We start from the raw sequence: 21,256 nt of genomic DNA on the forward strand, positions 1-21,256 counted from the left end.
GTGAGTAAGATATTAAACAAATGCATAACAGCCTCATGTAAATGTGAAGAGGCCTGAAAGGGATGTTTGCTGAAAATGTACAGACTGCTTCACTGCACACTGTGAGATATCTTCAGCTGTTTTGGAAATAAAAATGGACAATAACTCTCCAGTTTTACTCCTTCAGCAAAGTATGCAAAGTGATATAAAATAAAATAAGAGTGGAATAGAACAAAGAAACTAAAAGCCCATCTCTAATGTTCTTCCGTCCCTTCTTTCCAAACAGGAAAAGGACAGAAAGCTTCATTTATTGATAATCCAAAAGAAAAAGTTAGTTAGTGCCAAATGACCCAAGTGACCCAACTGTCACTAAACATTTTTTTTTACATTGGGTCTTTGTAAACGACAATGTTCCTTTGATCTCAGTCTGACAGCATCGATAAATGTTGACTTGTTTCATAAAGAGAAGTTTTGTTGTTCAGTCACACATTATTTAGGAAAGTATTATCAGAGTTTACCACAAAGCTGACCCTGTTGGAGTATGAAAGCAGCAGTGGGCTCTCCTGTCTTCACAACGCTGTATTCCTGACACCGTCTGAGATCACAGAGCCATGTGCATTCTGCCTTTGATTGGTTTGTCTCCAAATTTAATTTGGATCAGCATGAAATGCAAGCAGATAGCATTAGTTTTCACTAACAGTGGACAGTCCCTGATTGTGTATCATGAAAGCGATGAGCCACCGTCAAATAGGTGAACACTTTATGCATGGAAGGCTGTTCTGCAGGTTGCATAGGTTAGCAAATACATTAGGCATATATGTAATTGTGTGATGGTGCACTGAAAGGAAAACGATGCTGTTCATAGGAGATTAGCATTCAGCTGGTAAAATGGGTTCACATTAAGCAAGTAGGCGATAATTCCATTCAAACAACTGATTTTTAGGCGTTGGTGTTTGTCAGTAAAACACTGCGGCTTGATAAAGCGATGGTGTGAAGGTGTGACACTATGAGGATCTGAATACCTTCCTCGCTGACTTGGCATCAGTGTTATTTTAAATTGTATTACTTTGGCTTGATTAAATAATGGTGTGAAGGTGTGACAGTAAAAAGACAAGAACACTAATAGGCCTCGCTCAGCGATAAAATGAGGCCTATTAATTTAGCCCTTTTTTTTCTAAGCACACTATGATTTCAAAGACATTTTTTTTTTTATCTTTGTTTCAATAACCTGCATTTAATCTTGATGCCTTGCTGTACAGAAAGAGCACAAACCATCAACAACAACAAACTATTATTTTACTTTGTGTGTAACCGTAACCCTGTAAAAATAGGGAGAGCAGAGCAATAAATCCTCCATTTTTCAGTGGCCATGCACAATGCTGGTGGTCGCTCCTTTTTCCATTTCCATCCTCTTTTTTTTTTTTTTTTTGGAACAAGGGAGGTTCTGGTGGGCATCGTTAATAACGGAATAGTGATTCATCATTTAATTATGATTTGACAAATGCTCGCGCCTTCCCCATTTTCAGCATCCTCCTCCCTTTCAATTCTCTGCTCTGCCAAACTGTCACGCACTCCCCCCGTGGGATTAATTCGAGCTGTCTGTCTTTGTGAGGCTGCCGGCGCTCTCGGGGCGGCGGGTGCACGACACTGTCAATGAACAGAGAGCCTGACACTTCCAGGGAGCCGCACAGACGCACGCTCCCCACTCCCCTTGTTATTGTTTTCACCTTAACCCCTTCCTTCCTGCCTGGGAGTGTGTGCCTCCCTCCCCTCATTTCCCCCCCTTGCTGGCTGCAACTGGCTTTCTCTGCCCCTCTTTCTCTCTCTCTCATCTGTCTATCTCTTCTCTGTCTGTCTGTCTGTCTGTCTGTCTCTCTCCCATCTCACCCCCTCCCCGTTCTGTCTCCTTCTCTCCCAGCCTCTACAGAGAGAGGGACAGCAGCAAGAGGAAATGCCACACAAAGGAAACGCTGGTTTTAGCTCCAGCGGAGGAGCTATGTGACACAGAGCATTTGCATGCACAGAGGGGTGAAACTGATATATAAATCATGAGAATCTCTACGTACATATATATGGGTGTGAATATGCGCATTCAGAAGGCACAGGACATAATTTTTATATTTTGTTAACCAGAAATGATGGAATTGCGAAGAATGGGAAGCTAAAAAGTCAACAGACCCATTTAAAACCACGTCAAAGCTCCTGGTGGCTGGTGACAGTGATGCTAATGGGTGGCCATTTAAAACAAGGCATGTTTGAGTTGAACTAGAGCGCCTGTTAGCCAAATCCGCCAGGCCTTAGCCCCAGCTGGAGAGATAAGGTTTAATACCGGGCACCGGGCCCAGCCTTATCTCTCTACTGATAGAGAGAGCACGGAGGAGAGAGGAGGGGAAGGCAGGGGAGAAGAGAAAACAAGAGGGACAAAAACAAGTGTCTTGCAGGGACCCTGGCTTGCTGGCTGGCTGACTGCGTGAGTGCGTCCTCCTGCCGTTGGCATAGAAACTAATCCACGTTCACATTTAGCACCTGACTCGTTTTTTTCCCCCTTCTCTCTCCCTCTCTCTCTCTCTCACTCTCTCTCTCTCTGTGGTCATGGTGCAGCGAGAGTTGGGGGAGGAGAAGGGAGTCATGAGCTTTCTCCCGCTCATAATGAGGCCCATAGGTAGGAGGAAGGGGCGGGTTGGGGGGTCTGGCTTGCTGGTTGACACCCTTGGCCTGGAGGACCCAGCTGTGTCTCTCTATAGGGCGCAAGCATGCTTTTTCTCTCTCACACACACACCTACACTGTCACTGTCTCTATTTATATCCTTGTAAGGACAGCAGGCAGTGTTGAGGACAGCACACACTGACCACACTAAACCTATATAAACTGGACATCGGGAATTACAAATTGGCTTTGGCCAACAGTCTCTTGTGGTCTCCTGATCCTATTACGCTGCATTGGCTCATCAAAAAGTACACTGGAAGTTGTCTACTCTGCACCTTACAGCTCGCATCCTCTTCAAATTTGCACGAGTCAAAGCTGACTAAAAATACTCCGCAGAGTAAAAAAAAAAGTCACTGGGTAATTGAAATCATATAATTAGTGTAATTGAAACAGCATTTGAGTGTCTTTCAACACGCTCTTGGCACAGTGTTTTGATAGTCGTATACATAAAGGCATATTTCAGAAGTCAACTCATTAAGCTGCAATATGGCCCGAAGATGCCTATTTTGACAAGACCAGAATGCGACGCGCACATAAACACAGGCTAATATGCGGCGTACATGCACATGCAAACATACACACATAAACACACAGCTACAGACTGATGGGCTTAGCAAGGTGTTTATTTTCTTCCCCTGACGTGGGTTGCACTCTCACGTCACTCCTTTTTTTCCCCCAAATGGTGCAGCTTCCTCTCTCTCTCTCTTTCTCTCTCTCTTTCTCTCTCTCCCTCTCTCTCTCTCTCTCTCTCTCTCTCGGTGACATCAGTCAATGAGCTGGAAGAAGGAAGGGAATAGGCTAGAAGAGGCTGCTGGAGCGCCATCTCTCTTCCACCCCCCCACTCCCTCTCCACCCCACCTCTCTTTCATTTGTATGTGTGTGTGTGCTCTCACACTCATACAATAGTCTCTTAAGGCTTTTAGAGGATGCCATATGAGAGGAGCGCGAGGTGCTTTCCCCTGGCTGTCCTTCAACACCCCACTTACCTCTCAAAAGAGCTCTCTGCCTCTGTGCTGCCCATGTCACAGCCATTGTTCCTAATTAGGGATTCAGGACCCAAGCCCATTCAATTAATAGACAGCTACAGTGCACCACAGCCTCACCCCACTCTTCACCCTATCGCCCGCTCCTTCAAGCCCTAAAAAGCCCTTTCTAACCCTGCTCTGCGGCAGCACTGGTTTGGAAGAGCTGAGGTAAAAGGACATCAGTGTTCAGAGTTTAGAGGCAAATTTGAGTGATTTGAAATGACCCTAAAAGCTAGAACTGGTTTGGCAAGAAAGGTGTCAAAGAAAGATTGCAAGCCTCAGCTCACAAAATTGCCCAAAACAAAAAAACGGTCAGATCCAGGTAATCACAATGGTTTACATGAAGGTTATCACAAAGCAGTCTTTTTAAAATACGTGAGCAATACAGGGAAATTATCCCGGAAGAGTCATCTATGTCCACGGAGAGTTTAATCAAGGGTAACTGGAATTGTTTGTAAATTCTTGAAGACCTTTCATTTTTTATCCAAGAGGAGAACTGATAAAGCCTCTATGGGAAATGAAACATCTTCTTCAAGAATCTACAACCAGTGATGATTATGCAAATCAAGCAGTTTTAGGCAGCTGTACCCATGCAGTAGTGGTAGCCAAAGAGCTAGAAACCCTACTTGTGACCATAATGTCACCAGTTCAAACATCAAGGGCAAGTAAATGAGAAAGACCTCTTTCCCCCAGCTTTTAACAAGTGCTATCAATTTTTGTTAGCTTGGTGACCAGCTGATGGTGATTATTCTCAGCTTTTATTTCACCTAGATGGGTCCAATTTATGATAATTGTAATCAGTTTTCCTGAAGCATAGAAAGGATCACACCCATACAGTGTCTGTCTCACCGATGCTCTAGACAAGTTGTTATGGAAAGGAATATAGCACTTTTCAATTTCACAAAGGGACAGCACAAGATTCTTATAGGTTTGTCAAGAGTATATTTCACCTCTCTTCATCCTTCTATATACTTCACTGGAGCAAATTCACACTTGCCTGGAAGATTCCATATCCACTCTTTTTCAACAAACAGAAAGTTGAAAAAAAAAAAAAATACTGTACTCTATTTCTGGTGAAATAGCATGAAACAGCAGACTGTACAGGTGTCACACCACTGGTCCAATGGCCCATTATTCTGAAACCCCAAAAGTCCAAAAAACGTCCCGTTGGACTGAAAGCCCATCAGCTCAATAGCTTGTTATCCCGAAAACAAATACCCATTGCTCCAAAGGCCCATTGCTCTGAAAATACACACTCTTGAGTTGTTGGAGCTCAGTGACTGCCGGTGTTATGCCGAGTTTTGCATCACTGCCGAGAAATGCATCCACCCCAGTTTACCCTAACCTTAACCTTAGGAAGCTCCTGCCTAAACTAACTAACTCGCCAAATTTACAGACATTTTTCAATGGACTATTGGGGTTTTGGAAAGATGGGCATTGTGGGGTGTTTTTGGGATAACAGGCCATCAGACTAATGGGCTTTCAGTCCAATGGGACAGTTTTCAGACTATTGGGGGTTCAGAATAATGGGCCCTCAGACCAATGGGCAATCCCCACCGTATGCAGGCCAGATGACTTGATCACTAGACATATGGTAGCCCCATCTAAACCAACGCCAAAATCACAAACCATAGATTTACGCCAAAATCTTTGGCCACAGTCTTTCAGAATCTGCGATGGGTGGGAGGCGTGAACGGGCCTCTTAATGAAGCTAGCCAGCCTGAGATCTTAATGAAGATATCTGAGTCAGGGGGGAAATACAGCAACATGACCTACAGACCACAGGAGACATTTACAAACATGCACTGACTCCTTCACATATGTAGGATGTATACACACTTTAGCATTAAGTGAAAAATAATGACTTTCAGTATCTATCAGTCTTTTCTTTCTACTGTATCTCTTTCTCCCTCTCTCTACGTATATACACACACACACACACACACACACACACACACACACACACACACACATATACATACATACATATTGCATCGTATAAAATAATTTTCTAAATGCCTTAAAACAACCTTTAAAAATAACAGATCCAGCTGATTTCAATGTAATGTATAAACTGAATAGAGCTAAAAACATAATGTAATGGCCACAGTCATTGCAGCTGGTGTCGTTATATTTTTCAGTTTTTTCTCTGCAACTAGTAGACGGTAATAGCTTTACTCTAAGTGAAATATATTTATCCTTCACAAATGTCAAACCGCTGTTGTCACAGTGCCGATGCTACAACAGCCAAGGTGTGTGGCAAGCAATTGCCCCATGGGCATATCACGCAAACACACAAATGCACAGGCGCACAAGCAGGCAGGCACGCACACACAAACACACCTGTAAACATGCAGCCTGCGCTGGTGTGTCAGCCACTGTCTCCTCCTCTCATCACATCCGTATACATCTCCCCTCCTCCTCCTCCTCCTCCTCCTCCTCCCTTCCCACCCCTCCATTCCATAAGCAGAGCCTCCCCAATGTTGTGGCCTGCCCGTGACAGTAATTGAGGGAAGCTGGCCGGAACAGTGTGAAGATGGGGGAGGAAAAGGGAAGGATAGGAGGAGAGAGAGATGAGAAGAGGGAGGGAGGGGGAAACCATTCATCTGAGACCCATGGCTGTGGAATGGCATATTACAGGTCTAATGTGTAATTAGATAGATAGGGAATAAGGTCAGTGTGCTCTGGGAGAGAAATCGCTGTCAGCACAGTGCCATCTAGTGGCGGAGTATTACATAGCACGATTTGTCCTCAGCTTGCAGATAGACAATAGAGATCAAATTATGACTTCACTATGATTTATCTCAAATTGTACAGTGTCTGCAAGTTGAGTTCCTTCTGTGTTTGGATTTAGCTATGAAGGCATTCAGCTGCCATGTTCAGTATATTTGTTACATCCATTGCCAGTATAAATGGCACTTGTGCACTTATGTAATGTTGATGTTTCAGTGGCATTTTGATCTGCTTGAGTGATACAACAACATATTACAAGACACTACAAGAAGAAAAAAATGACCTGAAAATCAAGCTGAAAGGGCTAGGCGGTCTCAAATATGTACAAAAAGCTGACATCCAGTGTCCATGTTTGTTTGTTTTGTTGTTTTTCATTCGGGCACAGTGTGAATTTGGTTTTCCTTCTTCAAATGATTTCAGATAAAAGTTAGCTGCCAGTTAATTGGGACAAGTGACTTCTTGATGAATTGGTTGGATAGGTGGATAGGCTCAGAGGAGTGCAAGAGCTGTGTGTGTGTGTGTGTGTGTGTGTGTATGTGTGTGTGTGTGTGAGAGAGAGAGAGAGAGAGACAGACAAGAAACTCATGGTACAATAGGTATCACATTCCATGTGTTTTGATACAGTTTGTATCGCAATACATCTCAATACTCTAAAGAATTGACTGAAAATGTAGAGCCCAACATACAACTTAATGCATACCACCTGGGTAGACCAATAAAATATACAATATATAATATATTATATATATAAATTATATATATTATATAATATAGTATATTTTATTGGTCTGCCATATCACATAATATAATGATAAATCAGGGGACCAAGTAACTAAACACTATTTAATTCAAAATTCCTACTACAACTTATTGATTAAAACAGAATTAGCTTAACAAACTTAACAAAGTGCATTAACATGTAGAAGTCATTACATCATATGGAAATGTTTTTGCACAAATTATGCATATTGATACAAGGGGGACAGATAATTGATACAGTGTTGTTGTTGTTGTTGTTGTTGTTTTCATAGCTCTGACAGACTATAAGCCTCTTTGTGTGTGTGGTGATATCAGCCTGTGTTCATGCTTGTGTTTACATGTTTTAGTATAGTAATGCTCCAGTCCCTAATAAGAGAAACAGGCTTGCCTCCCTCCTTCCTGGCGACAGGTGTTTGGTGTAGACCTCTTGGAGACAGTTTGATCACATGACAGGAAGCTGCTAAAGCTGCAAGGCCAGTAGTAAACAGAGGAATTACCATCCAGGGGGCAGGGGGAAGATTCACTGCCTATATTTACAGGCTCCACGTAATACATGTTTGTGCAGCTTCAAGCTCTCTGTGTACTTAACTACAGATATGTGTGCATACTGGTTATTACTTCATTAAAGACCACGGTGCACTGCTGTGGCGGTGTGTGCACCATAAAGGCATTTGTAAACTTTGTTTTCTTGTGCATTTCAATGCAGGAAAGGTGAAAAACGCAGTGAAATCATCAACAACCAACAAATTAATTTTACATCACTGGGAGCTGATGAAAACTGAAAACCATACATTTCAAATTACTTTAATTAAAATAATTTGCAGTTTTTTGATGATATTAATTTGAGGGAGCTGGTTAACAGTTTTGTAGGTGGTGATGTTTGTGCCTTTCAAGACAAAGTATACTTTCCAAGTCTGATCATCTCACTTGCCTCTAAATACAAATTTAAAACAGATTAAAGGACTACCATTTGACAAAAAGTAAAGACATGAAGGTAAAAAAACTCAAATTAAATCTAAAATTAAACCTGAGGCTGGACTGTTACTCTGCTGTCCAAACGGTGCGCAGCATATTGACATATAACAGATGTACATGGTGTGTGTTTGTGTGCATGTACATGTGCCAGTGTGTGCTTGTGTGTATGTCCACGCCGGCACACTATCGTTCTATTACATGGGCCAGTGGCTGCGCCATCTCTCCAGTTTCACCCCTCTGCTCTCCCAGACGTCTCATATTGCCCGGAGGGATGGTGTTGATGTGGGAGGTGAGGGGGGAGGGTTGTGGGGGGAGGGGGAGGAGGGTGACACACACTATCTGTCTGCAAGCAGCTCAAACCACACAGCCTCAGCCTCTATCTCCTCTCTGCTGACTTCAACATCTAATGTTTGGTCGTGTGAATGAAAGATTATTTTTGTTCACTGGGTATTGGCTGCTGTCCATTTGACAGGTACTGAGTGCATCATTCAGTGAGAAGCAAATGAATGAGCGCTGATACACAGAGATGTAAAATTGCTAAATATTTTATCTTACAGTCAGAGAAGCTGTCAATCAAATATGTAACCACAGTGAACTGAGACTCACGAGATCAACGTTTTGGGATTGTTCCTATTTCCTATACAGTATGTGGCAGGCACATTTTGAAATCCAAGCAGAATTAACTCCCAGTATTTGCAAACCCTCCATAGTCCAGTACAGCATTCAGTAGATGAACCAATGAAACTGTTCAATGCCCTTCATTTAACACATGGCAAATAATTAAAAATGACACCTATGCTCTAGGTATGTCCATTTACAAAAACATGAACTGTGAGAATTTCCATGCAGGTGTGAGGAAAGAAACTAAAAGACACTTTACATCAGGTGGTTTCAATTTAATTTACTATCAATTCTGCCACCTGGTGGTGACATGATATACAAGCTAACCAAAGATCTCTGCCACTGCCTCGTTTTGTCAACCATAATATTGCATGTTGTGAAAACCGTGCAAAGGAATGCTGATGGTAAAGTAATTATAATATAGATAAGTGCCATTTAAAATGTAATGACTGTCAATGTACACCAATTTACAACCAAAGTTTACACATATCACGAGATAAACTTGTGTTCTTATCAAAACATTAAAATGCCAGTATGGCAAAGGTCACATTCTGTCATTAAGTTGATGAGCTGTCACTGTAACTGCCTGATACTTTTGAGTCACGCCTGCCATGATAGACAATGATATGACGCTGGCTTATCATTTTACACAGAGAAGTCTCCTTTACAGGAATTCACCTGGCCAAAAAAATTCAATATGAATCCACAACAACAAGACTAATTCTTCTTCCTCTTCTTCTTCTACTTCTTCCTCTTCTTCTTCTTCCTCTTCTTCTTATCATAAGAAGAAGTATTATCATTACCTTTATTTGTCTCAGGGAAATGCTGTTAAATAACACTATTCCAGAAATAAAAATGTCCTGTTTGTATGACTGTCATAAGTATTTTTTTATGTTAATGAGCAGTATTTATTTCACTCCATTCTGCGTCTTTAGAAATCTCCTGTCTTCACTTCTCTAGTGTCTATCAACCTCCCAACCACCATTTTGCTAAAGCGTTTTTGCGCTGGTAAGATGGTAGCGTTGTCAGGATCACACCACACTGTATGTCCGCTGACTCACCATCTCAAATCCATAAGTACACTCCCCCTGAACCACTGACAAATACACAGGAAGCCCTGTGAGTGTGTATACAGCACTGTGTGTGGAACAGGATTTCTCAGCAGCAGACTGCCTTAATCTGGGCCAAAGTCAGAGAGGAAAAGAAACGGAAACTTGTGGAGAGTTGACCTTACCTTGCACCGCATCAGTCTGGGTGCACAATCCTGATGCTGACCACACCCTCGGGAGCATAGGGCAAGCAGAGAGTTTGTCAGATGCTTAGCTTTTATTAGGACTGTAGATCCTGTCACCACGTTGTATTGTCTTGTCATAAAACAATACACTTGTTTGATGGGATAATTAAATCAAACAAATGTGCATTTCAAACAATGTGGGCATAAAAAAGATAAAAATGTATTCTGTGCTGCTGAACACAAGTTCAAACAAAAGATCTAGGCTTCTTCCCAAATCTGATTTCATGACATTTTGCACTCACAGCTATATTTAAATTCCACACCGATGTTCCTGTGATATAATAGCTGTCTTTTCAATCATGGTTTTGTTTTCAGCTGAGGCGGAAAGTATTTTGGCCACCCACACACCTCTGAGAGCGGACATGACTAGTTTAGGCCGGAACTCATTACGAGGAAGAACTGATGTGACGTAACACAGTACTGAAAAACCTCAAAATTGTTGTACATCTGTGAGAATGTAGCACAAATGCTGATTCAAGCTATTGACATTTCTTTAAAGCCATCACATGCTGAAATATATTGCCATGGCCTATGAAACCAGTTTCTCCCACATCACTGTACAGAATACTAGCTGTACAGTCAATACAAAATTCAACTCACACAAAGCAAACTAGAACACAACACTTTTATTATATGGCAATAAAATATACCATCCAGCTCTCATGGTAAAAATAGTTTGGTAACATGATGTGAAGGCTTGATGCTGACCTGTTGAGTCACACACCACTTTACTCTTTACTACCCTGCTTGGTACTTTCCTGGTTAACAATTTGACTGCAGTTTAAGGCTTGTATAGCCAAACACTGATCCTACGCAAGGCCATAAGCTGCAACCTTGTGAGGCAGACACTGCACTGTCCCATGTTCAATACAAAAGAAGTATAGTTTGCCACTTTGGAAAATAAAAATTGGCTATAGGTGCCATGTATACAATATTAAGTGTACTCAAATAATATGCCCTTTCTAGCTTATAAACACCATGCAAAGCCACCGGTCTTGTTTGTGTAAGCATATCTGAAGGTGCTGCCAGTAATCACTGTCACTGTAAGAGGAGATGATGTCACCTCCGCGTTAATCATTATTCAAACGATGGAAAGGTGAAGTACTCAGATGACGCCTTTATAGCCCAGGAAGCAGGAGTGTGCTTTTGTCCCATCTACAACCTGGAAAAATAAACAGCTGTAAATCTACTGTAAGTTTCTCTATCGCTTAGAACAAAAACTGAATGAAAGATCAACTTACAAATGGGATCTACAATCCACTGTTATGATCTGATCCTGACTCTAGCCAGACATTCAGTTACTTTCTTTGTACAATAGGCTTCTTGTTGGAGCAGTGTGAGTCAACTCTGTAACCGCTGGGAAAACTGTACATTAGCCATCGATTTACCTTTATAGCAACTTTCAACATCGCTAATTCCAACCCCCTTTTGCTCTGTCATTATTTTCATGCGTCAGCCTGTGTCTGTGCATCTGTCTATGTGGCCCTGAGGCTCAAGGCAGGCATACTGTATGTGGGCGGTGGCTGCTCCATGTGCATGTGACTGGCACAACAAGAGCAGGAGCAGGAGGAAGGCCGGGTACTCTGAGCTCCCTCCCTCCGCGCTCCACTCTTCCTTAGCTGCAGCCAAGCCCAAGAACATCTGTGGCCTGGTCTGCCTATGACACACTCACAAACAGCCTATTGTACCCAGCGATATCATGAGTGTGTGATGAAATGAGACCAAGGGTGGTAGAAAAGACATTCATTAGACAACTGTCCAGACTACTACTTTGCTCATAAACACTGGGATTTCAAATGCTGTTAGGTTTACAGGGTTTATGTGTATCAATTAGAGAATGAATAAACCGCTCAGTGCATTTTTCTGTGACTAAAAAGCAGTATTTCAACTGGCATTTCAGCTACTACAAACTAGCTTGCAGCTACCTTTTGTTTGAAAGAGGAGGAGTAAGAGGAGAGGTGTGCTAAAGGCACAATCCCAAAAGGTCATTTTTTGTTAGAAGAAGTGAACAACATCCAAAAAAGAACTATTGGTATAACTGACATGGCATGTCACAATCTCGGCCCAAATCAGTAAGTACATGTTCAATCCGAGGTGTATACAGCAACATGAAACATTCAAGTTAACATGAGAGTATGATTCACGATTTACAGAGAAGCTCAGATAACCTTCCCTCAGCGCTTGACATTTGGCGCGTAAATGAACACCACAATGGATCCAGCACCAGGTACATTGAAATGTAACAAGCAGTATCTGTCCTGGTGGACTATGAGAAATGCAGATTACATTCAGTGCACGCACAATTGTGATTGCCTATAATGTGACAGATCATTGCTCTAAGTGATCTTTAGGCAAAAATCTCAGTCAAAAGCTCCTATTTAAACTTGAACAGGCTAAATTCAAATGCTCCGCCTCACAAGTAGAAAATAGCACATTGCAGCTAGATAACCAGACTTACATTTCGAGATATGTTTCAGTCAGTGAGAGCAGTCTGTTTAGTAATTGATTTGCAAGGAAGCCTTTCAGTCCAATACATGCTGATAAAAGCAAGAGGAGTGATCCTGCTTGCATTTGCCTTTTTCATAAAAAAAAAAAAAAAAAAATGTTTATATTGAGCCTCTCTGACACCGTTTGACATGTCTCCGTTTGGCCAAACATAAAACAATCAAACGGATATCGCTTCTATTTCAAGGTGCTCTTCCAAGGTCAAACTGGTCCCAAAAAAGTGAGACAGAAAAGGCACTCGCTTCCTCTCAAAATAATTGTTTCCATCATACCACAATTTTTAGCCCATTGAGAATTGCTGCAGCACTGAAAATGATCAAATATTGAATTTCAAATAGGTCACATGTTTTATAATGTCAATCAACATGTACATGTAATTTGCAATAATATTTTAAAGAGAGAATATGCCTGATCGACTGCATATGTTCAGGTGGAAGGGTATTAAAAAGTAACCCTACCCGTTTGTATAAAAATAGAACTTCACCCCTGTCTGGCCGATATCCCTCTGATCATGGAGCCTGTTCAGACAAAAGTACTTCAAAGCTAAAATGCCGAACATAACAAAGCCTTTATCAGCAATTTAGAGCATTGTGTGTGTTTAACCTAAGTCATGGTTTGTGTTGTGCCTTTGATGTAATATGTGGGCCATAAATAGTAGAACAGGAGCTGGCTGGCTGGCTGAGTCAGGGTGTTGTTGTTCAAAGAGCTTGTGTGTTCAGGACACATGAGCCAAGCAGTATCTGTCCTGTGCTGACCCACAGCTGGGGACTTCACTGAAACATTGTGCACAGTCGCCTAGCTGTGAAGAACACAGGTAGAGAGCGGATCTGAGAGCAATCTGTTTTAAAAGTGCATATGTCAAAATGTCCAAAGCAGGGTTACATGCAAAATACAAGGCATGCAAAACAACAACAATGTGGAAGGGCAGTGTGTAAGTAGGGCAGAGTCTCCTCTTATCAGAGCAGGGTGAAATACCACATAAACTGTAGAATTGATTTAGCAGCAATGAGAGGCTAGCAACAGATGTGTGTTTGTGAATGCCATATAGAAGACCTGCCTTATGGTGTCTGTACATACCACTGGGTGGAGGCAAAACCAAGGAGATGTGTGACAGCAATGTGCATACCTCACATAACTTTGCCACTTTGAGTTTATTAAATTTCTCTGTCTAAGAGTGCTCCGGCGAGACAGGAGTATAACACTTCGACTTCAACTAGTAACAATATGATTAAACTTAAAACAAAACAAAACAACATGCTTTACAAAATGGCATTTCTCTGTATCCACAACCCCACCGCTTTGATGTGGAAACGGCAGAGAGCAAATCGAAGGGAGAGAAAAAAAAAATTCTGTTGCACAAAGCAGAATGAGCAGAATTAGTGTTGGATATAGCCAATATGTTTTAGATTTACAACTCTGGCATTTCAAAGTTGTCCAGAATGAGTGGCAACACTTAGTAACAGGAGAGCAAAGAAACAAATGTGCTTTAAAGTGGCGAAAAGTCACATAAATTAGTGCGATATGCTCTGTGGCTGTTAATGAAATGACCGATGATAAAAAGCGTTTTCTATAGGCTTATACTAGCAATAAAAAGGGGATTTCAAAGGAGCTGTCTAGCAGGAGGTGATTTCATTCACCGGGAATCAGAAAGTAGGTATTCCCCTTCTCGGCTGTCTAGAACAGTGGTTTGGATTGTGTGGTGATGTCAAAATGCAGAGCACAGAGAATTTGGCTCTGAGAAGTTTGAATGATGAAAACACGATTAAAAAAAAAGTGGACAACCACATGCAGATACAAGTTTCATTTGTTCATTCAGAGAGCCCACATCTCATCAGAATGCTGAGCACCCTGCTGCTCAACGGTAAGAGGTATGCAACATGGTGGAGATAAAGAACAGCTCTGAGAGATTACAGTGATGGCCACATCATGATTGACCTCTTCTCTCCAAACTAAGCTGCTAAATTTAGCACTGAAAAAAGGAGGACTTTCTTCCTAAAGCATTTTTCAAACCAACGGAACGTTCCAAGCGTACTGATGTCATCAAGTCAAGCCCTACAAAGAAAAACCGCCAAGTAAGACATGTTTGATGATGGCCTTGGTTGTTATTAAAAGAAAGCTTTAATCGTCTTCACAAAGTCTTTTTTTTTTTTTCACTGTGTAAAATTTTCAACTGTTTACTCGTCCATCCTTTAAAGAGAACATGAAAGGCATAGGCCAGAACGTCTGTAATCAACGACAGTGCCCTTTTTCTCACACCAGTTACACACACACACATAACACACACTCATACATACACAGGCGCGCACACAGGGGACTTCCAGACCAACACACCTCCACCCACACTCAGCCTCCATCGCTACAGGCTGTGAACCCCGAGACAAGCACACATTCCTCACAGTCCTACTCATATTCATTTACTCGTATAAATCAAGATTTAAAAATTATTGATGTCGTGCTGACTCCAAAATATGACTAATCATTCTTACAGCTGCAACTGCATCTGACAATTATTTTCACATCAAAACCCATTTACTATTGTTGCAACGTTGAACTGTCATGTAAGAATCATTCAGTCGATAAGAATTTAATAATTTGCATCTTGCTTAGTATTGTCGTCTCCGCTTCTCTCTCACTCACACACTTTCAAACACTCAGAAAACAGTGTGTGCCTTTAACAGTGTAACCTCTGTTGTCACGGCACACAAGAGTTAAGTTTCCCTTCCTAGAGAAAGAGGGCAAAAAATATTTTTTTTTTGTCAACTACACACCAGTGGCCAGTGGATTCCAAAATTCACACAATCACACTCTCTATTTTACCTGTAAAATGTATTTTTTACTATGAGCACTGGCTGTTTTTAAATGTTGGTTGTTGTGCTGGACTTTGTTCATACCAGAAAACAAGGAACTGTGCAGCTGCCGACAAAACAAATCTGCCAGCCTCAGTAATCACTAAAATCCTTTATGCTATTATTTTGAACCTTAAAACATAATATCTGTGAAGTTGAAGACCTGTTGGTTGTTTTGTAATAAAACCAGACCTATTTTTTTCTTTCTTCTAAAATGACTGAATGAGCTTGCGGCTTGTTTTATTTAGCACACTTTTAGCTGACAAAAAGATTGTTTTCAGGAAAACAGCGTGGGTACCTGACACCGGAAAAGACATCAAGCTGGATCTGGTCATGCAGAGTGTAAGACAGGCTCATGCGAATCTCTCCTTTGTTGTCACAGAGGCCTTTGGCTTCACTTGTGCTTCCTCATTTGTCTGTTATTTATACCTGTGCTGCAGAAAAGTCTTGCAAAACGCTCTTGTCAAACAATCCCTCCTCAAGCCTCCCAAAAAGATGCAATATAGACCATTTAATAGGATTTTATATGAGGCACTCTCATCTATTTTTTTTGTTGTTGTTGTTGTATGTGATTTCAAGAACTGGATGTGTTTGAGATGTAGCTGCTAGATGAAGCTGTCAGAGTGTAAAGACGACACTGCTCCCAAAACACTGCCTCAAAGAGATTTGTTAATCTCTGTTTGGCAGCTACTGCTCCCAGATCCTCCCTTGTTTTGATGCATTTAAGTGCCATCAGAAACATTGCATTTTAATGCATGTGGATGACCCAAAGTTGTTTTTTCTTTTTTTGTGTGTGATACAGGAGTTTCCCACATGTGCTATTTAGGGCATGAAAGCCGCATCAACACCTGATGAAAAAGTGACATATTTTACTGACATGCAGGGGCTTAGATAGGAACTCTGCTGTCCTCTCATCCCAGCACTATTCCACCTTTGACAGACATATTACTAGGACAATTACCAGGCACATCCCTAGATGTAATTCTGGGTTTTTGGCCCTACCCTGGTAGCCCTAATTGTCTGTCATAAGTAGTGTTTGCATTGGAAAAACCTCCAGCAAATTTTACTCCAGTTTCTCTCATATAACAGGACACAACATTTGATGCGCCACATTTTAATGAAGTTTCAAAACAAGACCACTGTGAAATAAAATATCTATAACAATAGGCATTTGAGGAACACAAAAGCAACACTTTTTTTTTTTTTTTTTTTTTAAGCAGATACCTAAAGGTCCACTCCCTTTCTTGGAGCCCTGGGTAATCAGCACCACTATTCCCCTGCTATCATGCCCCAGTTGCTATACTAAAGTATTGTTTGGCATTCAGTGTAAAGAATCTATATTTCCTGTTTGTTTAGCTTTAGTTGAGACGTCACATATTGGCTAAATTAATTACAGAAGCAGTTACATGCCTGATAACTCCGGTTTATTCTGCCGCTGTGGATCTCTGCGCAGCTGGATTTCTAAAATAAGACAACAGCCACCATAATAAATGTTTGGCTACACGGACTATTTTATTTGGATTTCTCACCAGAGCCACTCGAATGCGCGACAAATCCATGTGAGACTTTAGATCAAGCCGGGTGGTGTCTGAGGAGCAGCAGTGGACGGCAGCGTTTGGCTTCTGCTGTCAAAATCAGTTCCTCAAAGCGGCGCATGCGCACGACGGCGGCACTGCAGCAACACAGAATTACGTCACCCATTCAAAAACACAGGGCAAGCCCAGACACACACCGTCCGCTGGTCAGACGACGTACGGATTACTTATCTGAGCCAGGCGGCTGGAGGTCCGGACTGAGAGACGGTGGGCTGCTGACGGACCACCACGCACACAACAAACAGCACGTGATATTTTACGTGCACTTCCGGACGTTTATCAGCCGATTACGTTCCCTCAAATACCTGTCAAAGGAATCTGTCACCCAGACAGGCTGGATAGGACATTTTTTGGTCATGACAATGACTCTTGAAGATGATCTAGCATCAGCAGCAGCGAGGGGCAACACCGAGGAGGTCGAGGATCTTCTCCGGAGAGGGGTGGACGTCAACAGGCTGAATAGCTTTGGACGGACGCCGCTGCAGGTCAGTGTCGGTGTGCGAATTAAGAGTCCCACAAATCAAATGGCTTCTTGTTTTGCTATTTATGTTATGGACACGCTGTAATCTAGCGTAACACAGTTAAAAAAAAAAAAAAAAAAAACATATAATATTACCATAATAGCATAGCACGGTCGTGTAATATTACAGCTGGTGAAAATATTGTTGAACTAGGGGGACAAAAGTTGTTATACTTTTCGAAAATGCCAAACTCCTGTTGTGCGCATCTCCAGGCAAACTGACGCGCCTCAGGTCCAATCCCGTGCGGCTTCTACACGGATTGCATCAAGCAAGTTCCCAGTTATTTTTACTGTCAAAACAAACACCAGGATTTAAGATGATTGCTCTTTAGGTTTGTGTAATATAACTTCTCAATACACAGCGGTGAACATCCCAACTAGCCATCTTTACACAGGCTGCCATATTAAAAACAAAACAAAACAGATCATCACAGACCTAATGAACGACGTGACCCAGGCTTTCAATTTACTATGCTGTTTATTGATCGGGCTATAAACGGTGGATACTATGTTATGTACAGGTTAATAGCTAAGTAAAAAATATAATTTAGCTTTGAGCTGCCTCAGCCGTGCGTAATGAAATAGACCCTCCCTAGGTGCCCAGGCCTACTGCTCACCGTGCTGTAGCCTAATAAGGCCATAACAAAAATGTGAGATTAGAAATGGCGCTCTGTGTAGGACAATTATACTGTAAAGATACTATATATCTAGTTTGACCAGTAGCCTATTTTATATATCAAAGGGCTTCTATCCATCTAATTTGCGCATACATGTTGGCAAAAAAACAATAACAAAAAAATGGGTGAAAAGAAGCAGGGTGTGATGACAACACATTACCTGTCTAGTCAATGTGATAAATTATTAAAAACATATTTATAGATATTGTAGAGTAGCAATAGTGCAGTAACTTGTTCTAAATATCCCCCTAGTGTGCATTTATGGATTACTAATTAATCTTTTCTTTTTGTTTTAATTTGTTTCGTGTGGTAAAGTTAACCAGAATTTAAAATACATTTCCATTACATTGAGATCAAATTTGGAATTCACTGTGCCATGCAAAGTTTACGCCCTTGGGCTACATACAAGGTTATCATAACTTATTTTATTGGATGGGCGTTCATTTGGAAATGAACTATAAATTTGCCACCTCTCACTCTGACTCATGGCTGTATTCCCATGAAGGTGATGATGATGGGCAGCACGCCGGTGGCTCAGTTGTTACTGAGGCGGGGAGCGGATCCTAACGTGGCGGACAGATGCACCGGCGCGACCCCGCTGCACGACGCGGCCAGGACGGGCTTTGTGGACACGGTGCGGCTGCTGGTGCAACACAACGGCGACCCGCAAGCCAGAGACAACAAAAACTGTCGGCCTGTCGATTTGGCCAGAGAGCAGGGCCATAAAGATGTAGTGGCGTTTCTGGAGTCGCTGTAAAATATTACGACAATGGGATGTTTTTTTTCTGCTGCTTGTGAATGGGGGCCTATGGGCCTCAAAGGCCTGCAGCCTAAATTATGCATGGACTTTTGCTGCTTAATGTCTTTTATTTATTTGTTTGTTTTTTCCCAAATGGCTGGATTTCTACCAATTAGATATTTTTTAACGAAATATCCATAAATAGTGTTTTGACTATTATGATACATACATTTATAGGCTACTGTAACTGGCTATTCTTAAGATTCATTTTATAGTGGGCTTATCGTAGCCTGTTTTTTTTTTTTTTTTTTTTTTTAATGCAATCCCTAGATCTATAAATTAAATTATTTATACAGAGACTTGGCCCATGGCTTTGCTGTGGCATATTTGGCAATATTACGCTGTCCTGTTTTTAACAGGATCGACACAGCCTATTTCATGTCGCTTGGGTTGCTGAAGTTACGGTATCGTGCATTTTTATAGCCTACAACAGCATCTAAATAATAAAGGACATAAAATATTCTGAAGTGCAATTTTGAATATTAGTGTCCCGATATGATGGGCTATTGAGGAAGCATAATTTTATTCCGTGAGTCCCAGTTCCTGCGAAAATAAAATAATAATAATAAAAAAAAAACAAACACCAAACTTGGATAAACTGACGCACTTTAATAAAATGTAATTTGATATTAACTGATTTCATTCTTTTTTCCCCTTAACGACGAGTAGGCTACAAATGAAATCCACACAGCTGTGTGCTATTTGTGGGATGAATAATAATCCTACCGTTTGGTGCCACAGGTTACAACAGTCTACTGAATAATTAAAACATCTTATGCTTAGGTGTAGTCCGTTGCAACCTGCATTTACTGTTCGATTAGGATCGGGGTAATGTGTTGATCCAAAGCTTCTGCTTATTCGGAATTAGGCCACATATGAGCTGCTTCTTTTCTGCTGAACAGGTTTGAGGACGTTTTGAGCCACGCCTGCAGATGTGGGCACTCGCCTGTTTTCCTTAAAATGGGTAAATATTAGCCATATGGTGATGTAGCCTAACCCACAGTCCTGGCCTGACATCGTCTCAGACTACACCTGCACAAGTATTTTCACAAATGAGGCTAATGCAATCTTTTATTCTTTTTTTAATTCACCACCGGGCTGTTAACAACCCAGGCCGCTTCTTTCAATAGCCTGAGGCGGCTATTCCATGTACCGGGGAAACAACCGCTTTGAAGAGCTTAGGCACTGAAACTTTTCTTTAATTTAATTCAGGAACGAATAAACAAGCCGACAGGCATGACATACAGCCCAAAGGCCAGTCTTCCTTAGCAACTGACACCTGCAAATGGCTATAAATAACTCAGTGGAGAAAAATGTTAACACGCACCGCATAAATGATTGATTCATGATTCATTTCATTTCTGCAAAGTGTTTTGACTGAAAACAACATCATAAATACAACTTTTTCTTTTTTTTTTTTTTTTTAATATTTAAACATAGCCTAAAAGGGCACATTTTGAAGTGATTGATAAAAGAAAGTGGACATTCTTCTTGTACAGGCGAAATGAAGTTTTTAAGGCCTGTTGCGTCAGTGCCTTTGGGTCGAGAAGAAGGACAAACAAGGTGGAGCTGAAACTTAACTCTGTTAGCTAAAAAGAAGCAAGCAAGCAAACAAACAAACAAAAACTAACGGACTTATCTACCGTAGATCTGATGAATTTTTGTGGGTATAAAACTAGCTGTTTGGCAAGATGAGTGTGTACATGTATTATCGAGGCACTATGCATAGGCTACATTATGTATCTAATATATATCAGTGTATGTGTGTCTGTATATACATATGTTTGTGTGGGTGTGTGTATATATGTAGATAGATAGGGTTGTGTACTTGATTTTTTCCCGTTGTCTTTATTTATATTTTTTCCAAGTAGTCACCAACGCATTCAAAATAATAATTAGGTATGAGTTGCTCTAAGTTGGCAAGCTGTGTTTAACGGTTTATGGCCTTAGGCAAAGGCATCAGCTTCAGGAGTGGATTTGGGGAAAAAATCCGCAGAAATGCCCTAAGTCCACGGGGTATTCAGAAATAGAGTTTGAGATTAATGGACATCTGGGTCCAGGATTCAGCTATATTAGGCCTATTGTAATAACATGTGACTAACAGGTTTTCACCCCGAGTACACAAATTAAAATCCATGACTCTTTAAACTGTTTTATAGACAATAACTGTACAGTGGAATAAATGAGATTTCCAGAAAAGAGGGATACTGCATTTTTTGAA

At 41.3% G+C, this 21,256-nt stretch overlaps 1 protein-coding gene across 1 annotated transcript; it reads left to right on the forward strand.

Moving 5' to 3' along the window:
* The first annotated feature begins 17,187 nt into the window (after positions 1-17,187).
* cdkn2a/b (cyclin-dependent kinase inhibitor 2A/B (p15, inhibits CDK4)) lies at positions 17,188-21,017 on the forward strand. Its single transcript, XM_030057978.1, has 2 exons — positions 17,188-17,524; positions 18,742-21,017. Exons 1-2 carry the CDS (start codon positions 17,396-17,398, stop codon positions 18,991-18,993), a joined length of 381 nt encoding a protein of 126 aa, XP_029913838.1. The 5' UTR covers positions 17,188-17,395; the 3' UTR covers positions 18,994-21,017.
* The last annotated feature ends 239 nt before the right edge of the window (positions 21,018-21,256 follow it).

Source organism: Myripristis murdjan, chromosome 1 (genome assembly GCF_902150065.1).
Source record: "Myripristis murdjan chromosome 1, fMyrMur1.1, whole genome shotgun sequence".
Lineage (NCBI taxonomy): Eukaryota > Metazoa > Chordata > Actinopteri > Holocentriformes > Holocentridae > Myripristis > Myripristis murdjan.